The sequence below is a fragment of the Corythoichthys intestinalis genome, chromosome 21 (genome assembly GCF_030265065.1).
Source record: "Corythoichthys intestinalis isolate RoL2023-P3 chromosome 21, ASM3026506v1, whole genome shotgun sequence".
Classification (NCBI taxonomy): Eukaryota; Metazoa; Chordata; class Actinopteri; order Syngnathiformes; family Syngnathidae; genus Corythoichthys; species Corythoichthys intestinalis.
The window spans coordinates 21,739,351-21,759,857 of record NC_080415.1 but is presented as its reverse complement, the minus strand read 5'-3'; the positions used below and the strand labels follow the sequence as shown (position 1 = coordinate 21,759,857).

Here is a 20,507-nt window from a genome sequence, read left to right as displayed (position 1 = left end):
ATGCAATTTTATAAAACTTTCTTTCAATCAGTGTTGTTTTCGTCAACAACGATGAAAACAAAAATGTTTCGTCGACGAACGATTTTTTTCATGACAATGATGAGCTAAAAACGTGGCTTGGGAGACTTGAACATAACGAGACGAATGCCAATTTTCGTCTGACGGACGACTACGAGACAAAATGCGACATCGTTTCCGTCATATGTTCACAATGCGTGACATTTTCACATTGTTCGTGAAGTACGTCAGCTTGCATCGTGGCAGTGTTTGGGTCGTGTCACTCATATGAGATGTGCTGCGCCTCTCTCTCATTCTCCTCACGGTGTTTCGGATGTGTCTCAAGCTAGGCTATGCTCCATCTTGCATGTTTTGGAACACGGTAAGATTTTTTTTTTTTTTTAAATCTTGGCAAGAGAGAATATGCAATGTTGCTTTAGCCTTTTAAGTTCTGTGCTGTCAACTTTATATTTATTTTCATACAGTTCGTGGCTTCTAGGTAGGTTTAATTGTAAATAATGTCCACCATTGCTTTTTTTCATTGTGTGTGTATTATCATCACAAAGTTGGCATCGTCTTTATAGACGCTACAATATGTGCTCGTCTGTCTATTTTCATTTGAAATTGTTGGAAACCTTTATTCATTTTTGGACTAAAACTTTACAGACGAAAACATTTTGAGAAACTGTCGACTAAAACTAGATATTTGAGATTTCATCGACTACAACTAGATGAAGACGAAAACATTCTGGAATGACTAAAAGACACATTTGAGATCGACACAAGTACTCATAGTTGTTTCTTGGTGAGATCTTGAAAGGAGACAACTGTGAGATTTATTGAAAAATCGTGCCAGTAGAACTATTCTCAAGACCTTTTCATGTAATGCTCACTATGAGACTTACTTCTCATGAGACAAATTTGAGAAAACTGAGAAAACCACTCTGGTCTCAATTATTGCTGATTCATTTCTCAGAGATGTAAATGAGACATGAACAAGATCTCATCTTCAATTTTGCTTTGCTATGGGTGGGTGTGTTGGGGGGTGCTAAGATGCATGCTAACTACACATATAATATGAAAATGTCATACATTGTGAACTTACGACAGAAACTATGGCGAATTTTCATCATGTTCTCGTCTCGTCAGACGAAAACTGGCATGTTTTAGTCTCCCAAGACCCGTTTTTAGCTTGTCATCGTCTCATCATTGTCATGAAAAAATTGTTCGTTGACCAGATATTTTCCTTATCGTCATCGTTGACGAAAACAACACTAGTTATACCCCTACTAACTTATGCCTTCGACATAAGAGACTTCGACTTCTGATTTGCTAATGCAACATTTTTCATTATTAACAACTCTAAGCAAAACTTACAGAGGTGAGTCCAGTAATGTTGTACTGCAGCACAGTGGCGTCTTCAACCACTGCCTCTCCCAACACAGAGCTGATAGAAGGCGTGGCGCCCCAGCTCACTACAAACACAAACACACATCTCTACAATCAAAAACTGTGGAGTCTTACACTACTGTATTTTGCGGTCGGGGTGGGAAAGGCATTTGTCAAACACTTGGCATCTACTAAGACAAGACGCCTGCATGTTGCAAAACCGTGACGTCGGCTTGATCCGGCACAGCGCCTGACCTTTGTATTTGGTAACCACAGCCGAGTTGACACATTGAGGTTCCTGGAAATCAACGGTTAGACTGGTGCTGCTGCTGACAGACAAGCGTGCTGCACTCGGCGTGTTCGGAGGGTCTAAGTGGAGACATACAAAGAGATAAAGAAGACAAAAAAAGTAAGCCAGATGGACAACTGAGATTTTCAGCGTCTCGCGCGCTTTTCAATGGAGCTGCAGAGTGCCGTGGCGGATCACTTTAATGACATCATTTGCTCAGTTGCACAATGCGGCGTTCATTCTCGTGTGAAATTGCAGCGATTTACTGTCACTATCGCAATGACAGCCGCTCAGCATGCGCACACACACACACAGATGGAGCTAATTGCGACTGAACAAGATAACACAAACAGCATTTAGTCGTACGACGAATGATTTTTTTTCTGGTTCTTGTGCTCAAATCATATCAAGTCAACTGAAAGGGTGGAATTACAGGGGGTGGGGAGAGAGGGGAAAAATGCTCTCACATCAAAGTGCAAATCGGTTTGGCTTTCAGGGTGTGTGTGTGTGTGTCTGTTTTTGCGGGGTGGCTGTCTACCCGGCCACCAAATGTGTCATGAAGTGCCTATAAAAATTAACGCACACACATATGCGCACACACTAGGCATCCTAGTGTGGAAGTCATTAAGTTGGCCCAGACAGAATAGAAGTGGAGAAAAGGAATAGAAAAATGAAAAACGACTGGCTGCTGTAAGCCTTTCTCAGAGGGTCCCAGAGTCCTTTATAGCAGCCATCAAAGTCTTGCAGGAACCTTACTTGCATGCTCGAAGCCTGTCTGCATGCGTCTGAAGAGCCTCAGCCGCCATTCCCAAGCCTTCAGTTGCCTCTCTCGGTCCGATCCTTCCCGTTCTCCGGGAACTTCGCCGCCAACTTGGGTCTGAAGCTCCGACACGCGTTGCTCGGCCTCCTGCACTAAGGTGGCCAGATGGACTGCTCGGCCTTCCAAACTTACAACTGAAACACACATGAAAACGGGATGGTGATGAACAACATGTATTAAGGTTATCTGTTTGCTGATCCATAAAAATTGTGTGATTGCCAAAGAAGAAGTGAATTGCCAAAATGGTCGGAAGACCATTTTGGCCAATTCACCGATAATAGTGCATTCAGTGGAACCTCGACAAACAAACACCTCAACATACGATGCTTTTGACATCCGATGTAAAATCTGACTCGTCATATGCTCGAAATACAACGATTTATAACAGTGTCGCAATTTCATAATTTTCCCCCAAAGCATAGCAGATTTTCATGTGAGAGAAATCAACATGGGCTCCAAGAAGGTTAGTACAGGTGGTGAAAAAAATGAAAAGGCTTACCATCAAAATTTAGATAGAAATGATGGAATATGTCTACGATCTCGACAGTCCTCCTCAGACCTCCATTTACCAGTCTTAATAAGTTATGGTGACTATTATTATTATTGTAACATCGGCAAGGAGGTCGCAAGCTTTGTCAGGTTTTTAATAATTTATTTCAGAACTTGTGCAACACTGTCCACAGTAGCCTACGCCAACAAAAACAGGACATGAAAAGTCCTTTCTCTCTCATCAGTCAGCATAAAAAACTCAACCGCCACATTGGAAACCGATGTGTTAGATTATTATCATTACATTATTTTTATTATTACAGTGATGTACACATGTTTTAAACATTTTACTGTCCTAACGAATTATTTTTTTAAACAAGAATAAAGCAGAAAAATGCTTGCCATTATTAAATGCTTCATTGAATGAATCCACTCAAATCTGCTCAAGCAGCTCACAGCTCACTTACACATAATAAGTTGTCACAGCAACTGTTTAACAAGTTACATGATGACTGACGCATGTGGCGCTTTGAATTTTGCTACTCTGGCAAGTTCAAACATTAAACGTATGTCAATCATTGTTAACTTTAATGAGCAACTCCAGTGCACTCACTGCCCGACCAACAAAGAGCAGGGAGGGAAGGAGAGAGGGAGAGAGACTACGTGATCGGCTCGGGACTGCTCATCTTTTTTTTTTTTTTTTTTTAAATTGAAAAAAAAAAAAATCTTCGATGGACTAAGGGCGCAAAGTAGCGAGGGATCACTGTATTAAATTATTAATATTATTATATATGTATTTATAATGTGTTTGTTTTGCTATGTGTAATTGCGTTTTGTAATTGTACCTGCAGTATTTATGAAGCGTAGGCTTTTGGGCTGTAGAACGAATTAATCGTATTACAGTGTTACTTCGACATACGATCGCTTCGACATCAGACGTAAAATTTTACTCATCATTTGTTTCTACATCCGACGACATACTCGAAATACTATCATTTATGACAGCGTGGCACTTTCTTTGTTTTGCCGCAAGACGGACACATGGCGGATTTTCTCTTGAGAGAAATCAACATGGGTTCCAAGAAGGTTAGTGCAGGTGGTGAAAAACGGAAAATGTGACACTTACCATTGAAATGAAGATGGAAATGATAGAAAAATGTGACCGTAGTGTGCGCGTCCGTGAACTGACTCGACAATATGGCGGTAGGATATCTACGATCTCGACGGTCCTCTTCCGACCTCCCTTCGCCAGTGTTTATAAGTTTAAGGAGACAGTTATTATTGTGGTAACATCGCCGAAGTTTTTAATCATTTATCTCACAACTTGTGCAACACAACACGCCTAGTCTCCGCCGCAGTTGATGCCAACAACAAAACATAAAGGGAAAGTAAAATCTCTACCCCACCTTTCACACTCTGTCACGTTAGTCATGCAGTGCGTTCAGGTTCAGCACGCAAAACACCTCCGCCACATTAGAACCCGATTAATTTTTGCAGGAATTATGATTGTAATTTATTTTTAGTTTATCATTATTTATTTGTTTTATTATGTGTAATTGCCATTTTTAATTGTACCAGCAGTATTTCTTAAGGATTTAGTGGCTGTTTACAAGGTGACTCTCCGAGAATACGAAAAATTTCAAATTTGCATTTGCATCTCCATTTGAACAATGTCGCAATTCCACATGAAAAGGATGTAGTATTCATGCCAGGCCCTAGGGGGCGGTGCAGATTTACAGGGCAACAGAGAATGATGCACTTTGACACCACATAGCTCCCTCAGCCCGGAAAAAATATGCCCGCCCACTCGAAGCAATGTCATTTTTCTTTTGTTCAAAAAGGCACAAAAATGGAAACATTAGACATATTTAATTTAAAAATATTATTAAAACAGTAAATTAATTTCCGCCATATTTCCGGTTTTTAATGTTTAGTTGCACCGCTGCGCATGCCCAATGCGACGTGTACGAGTGCTGACGTTATCGTCGCGCTCTCGCACCGCGGGAGCCTTTGATATGTATGCTGAGGAAGCCGCACTCAATCCCCCGCAATCGGATTCTTCCACTTTGGAGGCAGGATTCAGAATTTTTCGTCTTCGCCTTCCATCTTAGCCGACACCATATGCACGCGAGGAGAGTCCGCTATTCAGTCATTGCGTCTTTGTGTCGCAGAGTCGCCATGTAAACTGCCCCTTAGTGTAGGTTTTCGAGCTGTGGAACAAATACATGGAATTATCATGTATTTTTATGGGAGAATCCTGCGTAGAGGTACCACTGTAATCTCATATTACCCTAATTTCTGGACTATAAGGCGCACCTGACTATAAGCCGCCACCCACCAAATTTGACACAAAAAAGGCATTTGTTCATAGATAAGCTGCACTGGACTATAAGCCGCAGCTGTGCTCACTGTATTATGGGATATTTACATCAAAAGATAATAACCGGAAACACTTTTTTTGACAGCGGCATATTAAGACTGTCATAAAACCAAATGAATCATTATGAAGCTTTGAACCAATTGGCTGCAAAGCTTCATTAATTCAAGAAGCGTCATTTTGCCATCACGTCCCGCATGGGGGAGACAGTGAACCTCTGCTGCCACCTGCTGTCAACACTTGTCATCCAACATGCCCCCTAGCATGCATTGCAGCTCTACAGATGTAAATAACATTCAAAATTCATGTTCTGTGCTAATAATTTCTTCAGTTACTATTCCAGTTGTTTCATTAATTGCTATGTAGTTAGCTACTATGACTGTGGCGCTATAAGACTGTCATAAGACCATCATAATTATGACATGACACTGTCATGAGCATTAATGAATGCTTATGAGAGATGTCAAATTATCTCACTTTTGACTGCATGTAAAAGATCCGAGCTGGACATGGAGTTGGTGATATAATTTGCCGGATGACAGTTAGTGACATGTCATGAGCATTCATTGATGCTCATAATAGTGTCATGTCATAATTATGGCTGTCTTCTGGCAGTCTTATGACGCCGCTGTCAAATAAAGTGTTAGCTATTAATCCAAATAAATCAACATATAAGCCGCACTGGACTATAAGCCGCAGGATTCAAAATGAGGGAAAAAAGTAGCGGCCTATAGTCCAAAATTACGGTAACTTCTTCACTACCACCAACAGTGATGGACATTCAATCCACTTAAAATGTGTCGGTTCAAATGGATTGTACGTTCCTCCCTGTCAATGGCAACGAGTTAACGATTTAAGTTACTCAGTGCAAAGTAATTTTCTATAATGAAATTAACCATCAATCTGATTGAATGAATAAAAAAAAATACAACATTAATACAACATTACAATGGGAAATCCTAAAAACTCATTTTGCATGCAACATTTTTGTTGTTCCAATAAACATTTTAATGGGCTTTTCCTTCTCGAGGCGTTCCTACATGCAGCGAAAACTGTGAAAGTGAGAGTGGTGGGTGAGACAATTGCTCTTCTCGGGGAAAACAAAATGGAGGGAGCATACATTTAGGTTGCCACTTTATTTTTTTTTCTTTCCTTGCAGAAGTGGTGGAACATTTTGATCTATTTAAATCATGAACCGCAGCGCCAAAGAGCCTCCACGAGAGGAATGTTTGTCTCAAAGGGGCTCGCGTTTGACTAAAACAATGTGGACAATCACAATCAATTATTTCACTCTAAATGAATCAAAACAAAATAGCAGTACAGAAGACTGCGGCATCTAATCACTGGCGGGGGATAAAATACAAATGCTTTGTTACGGTCAAGAAAAGAAAAAAGAATTACATGTTTACATTGTAATCCAACCCATTAGACTCGACGGCCATGTCGAAAGGATTCCTCTACTTCGATCGAAACCGTGTTCTCCCAATGAATACAGAATTACAGTGTTCTGCCGAGGAAAGACAATAGCATATTGTACTTCTTTTGGCGGCCCCTCACTCACCAAGTGTTTAGGACTGGTGTGAGTCTGTGTTTAGTCTGTGTGGCCTGCGTTTGTTCACAGTGGATTCCACTGTTGAGCGTTAGATTCCACTGTTGACAGTAAGTTTAAAGCTCTGTGTCAAAATGTCCATCTGGCTGTTTGATTGCGTGGCCCCTTTAGTGTCTCCTCGGTGGCTGCGGGCTTCTCCTCTAATGCGAGCGTCTCCACGGCGGGCTCAGTTGTTCGCTTTGATTGGCCACTGTACACACTTTCGACTGCTCGGTAATGCAACAGCTGGGGTTGAGGTTTAAGGTCAGGGTTCAGGCTAGGACTTAGTGAGGGGCAGGCTCTAAAATCCTAATTTGGAAACGGACTCGTGGATTGCTGGATATAGCTGCTGAAGTCGAATTTGGACAAGCACGTCGGGCCTTTCAAGATACGAGCAATCGATCAGATGAGAACTCAAGATACGAGTGCTGTGATGGCAATGAAATAAAATATCTTGGGGGAAAAACGGTTATCACAGTTAAATTCCACTCTCAGTTGAAGTTTCCTGACAAACTAATCTTAAAAGTGTTTGTAGAACAACTGCTAGAAGACCCCCTGAGCTTAATGCTAATATACAATGAAAACCACCAGCGGCATGCTAACGATTAGCATCTACGTGGCAGTTTTAGAGCCTCTTAAGCAACAAACAATAGAATGGGAAATGCGGATTTGGATGTTTCGAGTTAAAAAACACTCATGTTACAACTTTAACTTGTATCTCAATGCAGTAATGTATTTTCACTACTAATCTGTCTTTAATAATTTGCTCATTCTTTCCACAAAACGTCTCGGTGCTGTGGAGAGATTATTTTCAGCAAACATCACAGTTCCCGTCAAGTGTTCTTAATTTAACAACACCTTTACAAGACGTCTGGATCAAATGTATGGACGTGTTGCTCACTACAAGCCCAAAGGGCGCGTTCTAATCATGAACAGAAGAATGAAGCGGCAAATTTTGCACATCACTGAACAAACACTGCATCGTGATTACTGCAACCACATCACTTTTAATCTATTCTGCGCCGCCACAACACACACGTGTGCATGCACAACCACAGTTACAAACTAACAATGATACACAAGAACTCATACACCCCAATACACACAGCCAAGGCAAATAAAACTACACACAATACAACCACAGATACACAATATACTGTACACAGCCACATGCACAACACATAGACAACCACATACAAACCACACAGACCAATGCAAATAGGCATATGGAAAATATACATACCTGTACTCACACAACCAATCGACACACAAACTGTTTGCACTTACATACACAACCATATTTGGACAGATGCACGACACATGCAGACAAACAGATTGAGACAAAACCTACACACACATCAACACACTCTCATACACAATCACAGACAATCACCACCAAAATTAACACAAGGTAGGAAATTGTGTCATGGAGTGGGTGAAGGTAGGAGTCATTGCTTTGGGCAACTCCATGAGCTACTTTGGCGTCAAACATCGCAGAAGCGGCACTGTGCGTCTATGGCAACCGCTGTTTCTTTGCCTACAAGGCATCAGTTGAAGCGCAAACTAATCGGTGGCTGCTGTGAGCCATGTTGTGACAAAACTGTATTGAATGCCTAGGCTTCATTAACATTCCTTTTCCACTTACAACACAGTTGCTATGGTTACATTCACTAATCAAGGTCTCAGTTCTATGGATGGACATACAGTGGTATGAAAAAGCATCTGAACCTTTTGGAATTTCTCACATTTCTGCATAAAATCACCATCAAATGTGATCTGATCTTTGTCAAAATCACACAGATGTAAAAACAGTGTCTGCTTTAACTAAAACCACCCAAACATTTATCGGGTTTCATATTTTAATGAGGATAGCATGCAAACAATGGCAGAAGGGGGGAAAAAAATAAGTAAGTGAACCCTCTGCCTAAGGACACTTAAAAAGCAATCGAAACCAATTTTCACCAAACAATTTAAGTCAGGTGTGTGCCCAATCACTGATGATTGGTTTAAAGCTGCCCTGCACACTATAAAACACACACCAGGTAAGAACTATCTTGATGAGAAGCATTGTCTGATGTGCATCATGGCTCGGTCAAAAGAGCTGTCTGAAAACCTGCCATCAAGGATTGTTGATATGTATAAAGCCGGGAAAGGATACAAAACCATCTCGAAAAGTCTTGACGTTCATCAATCGACAGTCAGAGAAGTTGTCTACAAATGGAGAGAGTTTGGCACTTTTGCTTCTCTCCCAAGGAGTGGCCTTCCACCAAAGATGACGCCAAAAGTTCAGCGCAGAATACTCAGGGAGGTAAAAAAAAGAACTGTAGAGTGTCCGCTAAAGACTTACAGAAATCACTGGCACAGTCCAATATTTCTGTGCACACATCGACTACATGTAAAACTATGGCCAAGAATGGTGTTCATGGGAGGACTCCACGAAGGAAGCCACTGCTGTCTAAAAAAAAAACATTTTTGCTTGTTTAATGTTCGCAAAAAGGCACTTGGATACTTCACAGAAGTTGTGGCAAAATATTTTGTGGACTGATAAAACCAAAGTTTAATTGTTTGGGATTAACTCACGTCATGTGTGGAGGAAAAATGGAACAGCTCACCAACATCAACACCTCATCCCCACTGTGAAGCATGGTGGAGGGATCATCATTATTTGAGGCTGTTTTGCTGCCTCAGGGCCTGGACAACTTGCAATAACTAATGGAGGAATGAATTCAAAAGTTTATCAGGATGTTTTGCAGGAAAACCTGAGGTCGTCTGTCAGACGGTTGAAGCTAAAAAGAGGATGGATGCTGCAACAAGACAATGATGTGATGTTCACTTACTTATTTTTTTCTCCCCTCCTGACATTGTGTGCATACTATCCTCATTAAAATAGGAAAACCTTTAAATGTTTGGGTTGTTTTAGTTAAAGCAGACACTGTTTTTTCATCTGTGTGATTTTTTCAAAGATCAGATCACATTTGACGGTGATTTTATACAGAAATGTATGAAATTCCAATAGGTTAAGACACTTTTTCATGTACCTCTCATGTAGAAAAAAAACTCAAAAAATCGTCATACATTTAATATTGATTCCAATTTTTTTTTTTTTTTTTAACTCATTGGCTGCCATTGACAGCGATAGACATCTGATTCATTGTAACTGGGAGGCCAGCCATGTGGCTTGTCATCTTTCTACTGTGAATCACTGGTTGACGTTCAATCCATTTGAACGAAGAGAGTTGCAGCAAATGAGGAATGAACGAACCCTACCAGTTAAAATGGATTAGACTTCTATCGCCATTAATGGTATTTGGTGACTAGATGAGGTACAATGTGTCTCTACTCACAGTGGGGACTTTCTTTTGCACCAGCCCGGAGTAAAAGTTTTGCCATGGGCACATTGTTGGTCATGATGGCGATGTCAAGTGGCAGGAGGCCTTCACTGTTCGGTGTGTTGAGGTCCAGCTCCTCTAAGCTGTACTGGGAGAGCAACAACTGCACCAAGTCCAACTCCTGGTGCTCCACTGCTTCAAACAGCGCTTCATTGCCCTGGAACTGTGACACAAAGACAGTTTGTGGGGCGTTTAAGAATACTGCTGAATTGTTTCAGTGAATTCACACACCCACAGTGTTTAAAGTCATTGGACTGCAAAAGAAAGGAGCCGGTCAGGAGCATGTGATGTTAGTACCTGCTTCCCAGGCTATTTTTAGACATCATGACCCCTGTGCTTATTATTTTTTCCCGACGTTCCCTCGCACTTACTACAGTGGTTTTGCGCAACCTCTCCTTGTCTCCTCCCCGTCCCGACACCACGCTGTCCTCCAAGGCAGAGGGGTTGGTGCTAACACGGAACTTTCCAGACAAGTTGCGGTACAGGCGGCGAGCCGCACTTGGCGAGGACAGGCTGGCTGACTTACGAGCCGGGGTCGGCTGGTGGGCCTGGTCGCCCCTCATGGGCTGCGTCATCTTGGATGAATCAGCCCTGCGGGAACAAATTGGGAGGGGGGGGGGGGTACGACATATGAAGCTTGATGACTTTGAGCTTACACTAAGCATCACAATGCAATCTTCATTCTCAACCCACTACCACATAGAGTGGGGGATGACTCACAATGCAGTAAATATCAAGGCTTAAATGTCATTTGTTGAACCCTTTTGAATCCCACAATTGATAAAACATGTGTAGTTAAACCCAAAATGATTTATACCTGGCCAATTTTTGTTAATAAATAAATGAATAAATCACTTTAACTTTCAAATTATATTGTGGGGTTCAGCTGGAAATGAAAAAAGAAAGACTCATTTAGGCATCAAAGAGTCCGTTCTCCCACTTTTCAAAAATGTCATGTCTCTGACCTTATAGCAAGGGACGGTATTGCATAGGGACCGTATGGACATGACACTACCAACTTTTAAGCCACCTTATTCGCATTATATAATGAGTTCAGTCAGTTATATGGGTAATTTAGATCGTCTTCTCAAATATTTTAAGGCTCGAATAGACCCTACCATTATGAAGTGAACTATTTTACATTACGTTCAGACTTAGATTTATCCCTTTTCACTTGCTAAATGTGCTGGTCTATTTTTCCCCCTCAAACGCACGTTTGATTGCCCCCCGCCCCACTCCTCCTGCCACACAGACGCACACGCACACTCACACAACCCCGCCGACAGAAATACGACATGCCGCCTCCTCCACCCCCTACGAAGAGGAGGGATATTAGAAGTTTTTTTTGGCCAGCACAAGCCACTGTAAGAAATGTAAAAATACGTCAGTGTTGTGCGGGTGAGGGACACACCACTAATTTTGCTACTAAAAGTCCGACCTGCATCAGAGTTACCATAGCATTAATCTGTGTGAATTTGCTAACTTGCAAAACTACTGCGGTCAGGCCAGCCTCCACATGGAACAACGAAGTCAAGCTAGCCGTCCCTCATTTTGATCATTGTTTGCATTATGTGCATTACCGTAATGCAACCCGGTGGCTTCAGAGTGCAAGTCCCAAGAATGGGTCCACTTCAGAGGGATCAGTGAACATCAGTGAAATGAAATCACACATCAGAATTTCATGAGAGTACTTTGGTTCGAGTCTTGGGGTAGTCTAGTATTACTCAAATGTAGATCGGTCCTTGAATATCTCAGATTTTGTTTTCCCAAATCACTTTTACACTACAATACTTTAGTTTGAGTCTAAGAGTGCTCCAGTGTCCCCCAGAAGTGGACCCATTCTTGGATAGCTCCCCATGTTTTTAGAAAAGGGACTTGCACTTCAAAATGTTTCTTTAGTAGTTTTTGAAAACAAATTTTTGAATCGAACATTGTATCACGTGAACCAATTCACATAAAAGTTAGTATAATTCAATACAGATTTACTTTGCTTTAATCATTTCGCCTATCAATTAATTAGGTTCATATTCTCGAGAAAAGTGGCTCTGACACCCGTTCAGTAATCTGTTTGGTCTTATGAATGTCCCGTCCCCAGCAGAAAATAGGTTATGCTGTCATATCGTCCCTACCAATGATGAGACCAAACCTACGCCATTGCCTTATAGAAATGTTTTTTAAGGAAATATTTTGCGCTACCCTAAAGTACCCTAAAGTATACCGGTAACTGTTTTTGTTTGTTTCTTTCAGAAATAGCAAAGTTGTGATAGCGACTTTTTCACTGTCCCTCAGGAAGCTCAGGAAACTATAAGAAAGGGAATTTATTAAGACTCCCTCTGCCTTGTCCTGTATCATCCACCAAAACAGCAAGATATCACTACGCCACACCTCTGCTATTGGATGCTCTGAGGGTTTGCTGCTCTGAAACAGAACAAGTTTGTGTTTTAGGACCATCTTGTCTGCACGGCAAACTGCATTGCTATCGCTAGTGTGAAAAGGCCCTAATTTCTACGAAATCGCGACACTCTTACAATTCTCTATAATGAACTTACACAACATGTTGTTGCCTCTAACTTTGTGACCTATAATATACAGTGGGGCAAATAAGTATTTAGTCAACCACCAATTGTACAAGTTCTCATACTTGAAAAGATTAGAGAGGCCTGTAATTGTCAAGATGGGTAAACCTCAACCATGAGAGACAGAATGTGGATAAAAAAAAAAGAAAATCACATTGTTTGATTTTTAAAGAATTTATTTCCCAATTAGAGTGGAAAATAAGTATTTGGTCACCTACAAACAAGCAAGATTTCTGGCTGTCAATGAGGTCTAACTTCTTCTAACGATGTCTAACGAGGCTCTACTCGTTACCTGTATTAATGGCGCCTGTTTTAACTCATTATTGGTATAAAATACACCTGTCCACTACCTCAGTGAGTCACACTCCAAATTCCACTTTGGCCAAGACCAAAGCTTGAGCTGTCGAAGAAAACCAGAGACAAAATTGTTGACCTGCACCAGGCAGGGAAGACTGAATCTGCAATAGGTAAAACGCTTGGTGTAAAGAAATCAACTGTGGGAGCAATTATTAGAAATGGAAGATACAAGACCACTGATAATCTCCCTCGATCTGGGGCTCCATGCAAGATCTCACCCTGTGGCGTCAAAATGATAACAAGAACGAACGGTGAGCAAAAATTCCAGAACCACATGGGGGGACCTAGTCAATGACCTACAGAGAGCTGGGACCACAGTAACAAAGGCTACTATCAGTAACACAATGCGCCGCCAGGGATTCAAATCCTGCACTGCCAGACATGTCCCCCTGCTGAAGCCAGTACACGTCCAGGCCCGTCTGCGGTTCGCTAGAGAGCATTTGGATTATCCAGAAGAGAACTGGGAGAGTGTGTTATAGTTAGATGAAACCAAAATAGAACTTTTCGGTAGAAACACAGGTTCTCGTGTTTGGAGGAGAAAGGATACTGAATTGCATCCGAAGAACGCCATACCCACTGTGAAGTATGGGGGTGGAAACATCATGCTTTGGGGCTGTTTTTCTGCAAAAGGACCAGGACGACTGATCTCTGTAAAGGAAAGAATAAATGGGGCCATGTATCGAGAGATTTTGAGTGAAAATCTCCTTCCATCAGCAAGGGCATTGAAGATGAGACGTGGCTGGGTCTTTCAGCATGACAATGATCCCAAACACACAGCCAGGGCAACAAAGGAGTGGCTTCGTAAGAAGCATTTCAAGGTCCTGGAGTGGCCTAGCCAGTCTCCAGATCTCAACCCCATAGAAAATCTGTGGAGGGAGTTGAAAGTCCGTGTTGCCCAATGACAAAACATCACTGCTCTAGAGGAGATCTGCAAGGAGGAATGGGCCAAAATACCAGCAACAGTGTGTGAAAAGCTTGTGAAGAGTTACAGAAAACGTTTGGCCTCCATTACTGCCAACAAAGGGTACATAACAAAGTATTGAGATGAACTTTTGGTATTGACCAAATACCTATTTTCCACCATGATTAGCAAATAAATTCTTTAAAAATCAAACAATGTGATTTTCTGTAGTTTTTTTTCTTCTCCATATTCTGTCTCTCATGGTTGAGGTTTACCCATGTTGACAATTACAGGCCTCTCTAATATTGTCAAGTGGGAGAACTTGGACAATTAGTGGTTGACTAAATACTTATTTGCCACACTGTAAGTATAATTTTGGCTCGTTTCAAAAGGCTGTCGGTGTTCGTCTCGCTCTACAAGCGCTGATAATGGTCCAAACTTGAAAAGTTACTGATCTTTGGCCTGGTGATAAATAACTGCGATCTCTCAGCTTCGAAGTGTGTGTGCATTGCAACAGAGTCGCCGTGTCTGCAGTCTCGCTCTTCAGCCTCACCTCATGTGTGTTTCAATCAGATAAGCATCTTTTGCCCTCTTGTGTCTCGGCACGGCTGGTATGGAGACTATGCTCCATCTCCAGTCCGCTATGGGAACGCTGTCGAAGAGCGTCTGGTCAGTGGTGTCGATGCACACTCAGACGCTGAAGGAAATGTCAGCACGAGCCTACAGGCGACGGTGACAGACTATGCGATAGGTCCCACGCACCAAATGGGAGCCAGGGAGATAAATGAAGCCCTCAAGTGGTAACTTTCAACAGCTTTTTCCCCTTCTGTTCCTTGCTGGGTTTCATTCATCTCCCTGCACCCCTCCTCCCCTTACCAGCTGTCTCATGTTTCACATCTTCATCGGCCTTTAATTAATCTGGTAGTGATGATAATTGTGTAGCTAAATGGCATGTACTCTGTGTCACACATCTTTTAAACACCCTGTCAAGGCGATGTCAGATGGATCTGGACTGAGAACTCATATAGAGAAACTACTTCCATCTGAAATTTTGGAACGAAAAGCTTAGGGATGCAGTGAACACACATGAAACAAAACTTTTCAACACCATTTCAAGCCGATGTCACATGAAATTAGGCTGAGAGCTCTTTGGCAGAAGCTATTGTAGTTCCATCAAAGAATCTGGAAATTATAGCGCTTGGTGCACAAAGGACAAATTCATACAATGAATACATGCAATGTTGAATCTCCAGAAAGATCTTCAGGTCACAAACCAGAGCGATAAAGGTCTTGAACTCATCGTGAATCTTTGATTGCGAACAAGCAACAACACTATCCCTTTAAAACTGCAAACAACTTTTCTATATAAGAGGTCGGGCCACGAAGAAACTTGCATCGCAAGTTTAAGAATTGAAACCTTGCATTGGATATGTAAGATCCAATGTGTGACTGGAACATCTACCAGAGTTCATCTCATGTTCCTAGAAAACAGTTCAGTTAAAATGTTTGAATGTCAGCTAAACATCACATGAAAATGTGTTGGGACAACATCATTAGATGAATTGCAAAACCAACAAACTGATGTGAAAAGTCTGGCTAGCCAAGAAGGTAAATAAAGGGATTGGAGTCAGGATGGGCCACAGTGACATATGTCAAAAAGTATTCAACAGGCCACGAGCAAATTTGTCAAGTAGAGAACATCTGTAGGAAAAATGTTAGTTATATGGCTGCTTTGCTATGGACGTGTGAGTCCACACGAGCACGCTTGCACATACAAACCCTCCCACTGCACATGAGGGTCGGGCCGAAAGACAGCTGACAGCGGCGTGGCCGTTTAAGCAGCCCGGCGGAGCCCCTTGCAACAAGGCCTTTTTCACAGGGCCGATACACCGAAAATACCCCCCGATCCCTGTCCCTTCCCGCTCTGTCCCATCCATCTCCACTCCCTCCCGTAATAGACGTGTTATTTTAGACATCCTCGTGTTCCCGGCCGGGCCGAACCTATTCCAGATAAAGCGTGGCAGGTATTTGGAATAATTTTTCCATGGGCCTGGCCCGGAAGATAAAACGAGATATATTTGTAATGCGTGTGCCGGTATCCCATTTCAAAGAGAAAGCCCATCGGAATCCGGCCCCGGGCTTATTGTTATTTGCCTGAGATGGAACAGATGACTTTTTTTCTGTCGGCAGGACGGTGCTCCATCACTCTCTGACGACATCAGAGTGAGGCCGTATTTTCAAAGAGATGCTCCATCCTACATATCAGATTGGGATGTCATTTCCCAAAGACAAATCTGGAACTAAGAGATGAAACAAGCACTTCTGTGTCTTTGTTCAAGAAGCTACTAGGGATGTCCCGATCCAGGTTTTTGCACTTGCGATCCGATACCGATATTGTTTTGCACTTCCGATCCGATACAGATACTGGCCGATACCGATACCGGCCTATCTGAGCATGTATTTAAGTTTAAAGTTATTTAGCTCCTTACTTAATTGTCAGACTCTTTTTGAAAAGGGTTTTAGTACTCTTGATATCAACTAGCCAGCTGAATTAGGTGAGTTTGAATAACACACAACGGTTGGTAACAAGAAACTGACCTGTTTATTCAGTGACAAACACAAAACATAAATACCAAACAGAAATGGCATAGTCAGGCAGTAAAAAGTGCAAAGAATATTGTAAACTGGGTAACACTTTATAATAACTATCCGTTTTACTAGTTAATAGATCATTAATAAACTGTTGATAAATGATTTATTGTTGATTTGTTAACAGTTTGTTAAGCATTTACAGGGTGTTCCAATATGGCTGACCCCATTCTAAATGCCCATGCTAGTTGATGGATCTTAATAAAACTATATACATTTTATGTTGAAGGTCATAAGTTTTATTGGTTAAATATACAAAGAAAATTACAAATATTTGTTGGTTCTATGGCAGATTTTCATAAATTTGCAACATGAGCGCTGCCTGCAAAATGCCTTATCAAAATGCATTTTCTTTTGAAGTGAATGGCATTTCTTAACCTGAAAAGATAGAAATGCCAAACGTTACACACAAAAACTTAAATGTTTCTACACAAACTGTGTTTCAGGTTAAGAACACCCTGTAAATGCTTTACAAACTGTTAACAACTACTTCGCAAATCAACAATAAATAATTTATCAACAGTTTACTAATGATCTATTAACTAGTAAAATGGATAGTTATTATAAAGTGTTACCGTAAACTGTCTTAAAAAAGCAAAACACACAAACAACCTCAGTGGAAAATACCCCCCAAGCTATTAGATGCTTTTAACATTTTAAAACAGTAAATAAAATACTCAAGCCCCCATTCTGTATCATCAGCATTAAACTACATTCAATTCATTTAATTTTGCGAATCAACTGTTAAAGTTGTTAAAATTGCTCCCGTTATTCCATAATTTCCCTTCTGTCTACTTTCGACATGTGAAAGTTTTAAAACTGTTTTGAAGACAGATTCAAGTCAAGATTTTGCCGATTTAGGAGTATTTTAGATAAAAAGTTAATTAGGTTCGTTTGGAAGGTTCACAACAGCCTACTAGGGAAGTCTTCTGCTTTAAGATGGCGGCTGTTTACTAACGCATCTAGTTTTCAATACTTCAATGTTGCTAAGGCAGCCGAGTGTCGTTTTGCATCTAGTTCTATATACATATGATAACTATTATCTCCAGTAAAACAACGTTGACGTAGTTTGTAGCGGCTGTCAGCAGCAGTCAGGTATTCTTGTGTTTTTTATCCAGCGGCATGAGTTGAGCTAAAGCCATGAGTTGAGCATTGGCATTACCCGGGTCTATGACAAGCATGATGTTTACTTTCGGGATGCAATGCGGTCAGTTTCTCCTTGCGTCCCAAAGACTGCGCTGTGTATTAGTTCCGCTTTACTTGACATATTTCAATAATCGGAATTTGGATGTTTGTGAATCTCGAATCTTCCACGGCCGAATCGCTCAAGGATGTAATGATGGCTGGGCCGTACCGTGTTTATAAGTGTTGGATGGTGCGTCTTTACTCACAAGAGATAATGGCTCGTCATCCAGTTATTCCCTGGGCTTTGGGACTGTCGAGTGCCAGTTTGTCACGCATATCAAAAGTTTCTGCCAGTGTTAGTTGCGTAGGACCTTTCTTTTTGTCTTCGGTTTTCTTAACATACTCCTCATATTGTTTGTGGTGGTATTTCGCTAAATGCTTGATTAGGTTGGTTGTATTAAAACTTACAGCTTTACCACCACGCTTGACTTTATTGTGGCCTATGTTGCACTCTGCCTCTTTGTCTTTGTCGTCCTTTAAGGTGAAATGATCCCACACAGCTGACATTTTTACCGATAAAGTCTCTCGGTAAATTGGGAGACGGTAATGTAGTTTGTTAAAGGTGTGCCGTAAAATGCGGACTGGATTTTAGGGAAAACGAAGCAAAAACTGGAATGGATTATGTAAATGGTTGTGCTGGAAAACACGGACAGGATTTTCAAAAAAATTGGATCGGAAGTCTGGATCGGAATTTTTCCGTGTCAGCCGATCCGAAACTGATGCGCATTTTTTTGCCCATATCGGCGTTCGATCCGATCCAAATATCGGATCAGGACATCTCTAGAAGCTACAACATTTTGTGATGCTTTGCTACAAAAGCGGTTCATGCGAATGACCAGATTAAGGTTATATATTTAAAGGGAACCTCGGATTTTTTTAGACATGTAGGTTCTAATAAGGCACAATTGTTCTATTTTACTAAAATATGTTATTAGAAACACCTATTATTGCCATTGATTTAAAAATCTATAATATTTAGTACAATGTTTTGAACTACGCGCCATGTTTTATGCGCTCACTGCACCCTGGGTGTGATGAAGCGGTTGGGTTGGACTGGGGGAATAGCTATGCTAGCTACCAAGCTAAGCTAGTAAGACGACTGGCATGATTTTGTCACACTTTGCTGCTGGTCGATTGTTTTGTTACAGAGATTAGGGATGAGTTCCCAATGTCGTACCTGCATCCAATTCAAGTGTCTTTAAACCGATCCTAGGCGGCTTGCAGAGATATTGACTGCCATTTGACAGCAAGTTGCATCATTGCCTTTTTTTTTTTTTTCGTTTGTCTGCCTCTTATCGTGTCTGAAGTGAGCCGTGTTTTCTAATTCCGTGGTCAACGCAGCTGCACTAACTTTTCAGTTGTGTTTGTATCCCTTTCAGTTATTACCACACAGAGACAGCACATGTGGGTTGAAATTGCTTTATAAGGAAAATCATGAATAACGTCACGCTGAAGTATAGTGGCATGGGGAAACGTGGGTTGGAGACCTTCATTTTATTGCTTTTGCTGCTCGTTTTGTGAAATAACGAGTGGTTTACTGCTCATCATTTTTCCGCTCGGGTTCAATTTGGAAGGGCAGAACAGACAACATGTTTATGTAGCTAATGAGTGACATTGTTTTTATTTATTTATTTTTTTGACACTGTGGTAGTCCAGCAGCACCGCCCAGTGACGTCACCGCTCAGAGGGCATTGCGTCGTCAACAACAATGGCGACTAACTAGTTAAACCAATTGTACAAATTCTATCAAAATGAAAACATTAGCAAGGGTTTGAATATCAAATTATTATAACTCAAACATTTATCTTTAAGAATGACATTTCTCTATTTGTGGTACGCTTTAATAAGCTATTTTTTCTGTGTTTTGAAAAGACATTTTTCATTTCCGTTTCTTGCATGTTCCACGTTTTCACAATTATAACACTAAATCTAAAATGCAAATTATTCCACTTAGTCCTTTTGTCAAAATGCCCCCCTGCAGTGTAATTCGTTTACCAGAGAATTAGCCATTTTGGAAGAGAGTCTCACCCAAAAAGCCATAATTTATGCCACAACAAACACATTAACTGTGAGCTCACGCAGTGATCACAATGAACAAACAATCATCATTCTTCCACAGACAGGGAATGTAAAGACCATGAAGTCACACACAGTTGAAGTCTCTAATGTATATGCACTTTCTTCAACCCTGACAGCGATGATGTGAAAACCTTGTATATAAAAAGCTCCAACTGGTTAAAGGATTGTAGAGTTGTTGGAGTTCATTTAAAAGGAGCCACAAGTATGTACTTAACAGCTCATGAGTGGGGCTATCTCAAAAACATGTCAACGCGGGCAGCCGAGTGGAAAATTCTGCCCAATATGACGATTCGGCAGTTCCATTGCGAAATTCACAGAGCATGCTCACAAGCGCCAGAAAAATCAATAACATTCAAATTGGCTGTTCTCGGGGTAATTTGTTTGTCTAGAAAGAAAAATGAAAAGACCTAATCAAAAACGGG

General features: G+C 41.2%; 1 protein-coding gene across 3 annotated transcripts in view; it reads right to left on the bottom strand.

Annotated features, from left to right (window-relative positions):
- ankfn1b (ankyrin repeat and fibronectin type III domain containing 1b) overlaps positions 1 to 20,507 on the bottom strand; it is a 257,863-nt gene that overhangs the window by 38,666 nt on the left and 198,690 nt on the right. For all 3 annotated transcript variants that reach the window (XM_057825769.1, XM_057825768.1, XM_057825770.1), the window contains 5 exons: positions 10,710 to 10,929; positions 10,294 to 10,501; positions 2,432 to 2,629; positions 1,642 to 1,755; positions 1,375 to 1,472 (listed from right to left, as the gene is read on the bottom strand). In XM_057825769.1, coding sequence (XP_057681752.1) covers positions 1,375 to 1,472; positions 1,642 to 1,755; positions 2,432 to 2,629; positions 10,294 to 10,501; positions 10,710 to 10,929 — 838 coding nt within the window. The remainder of the gene's footprint in view (positions 1 to 1,374; positions 1,473 to 1,641; positions 1,756 to 2,431; positions 2,630 to 10,293; positions 10,502 to 10,709; positions 10,930 to 20,507) is intronic.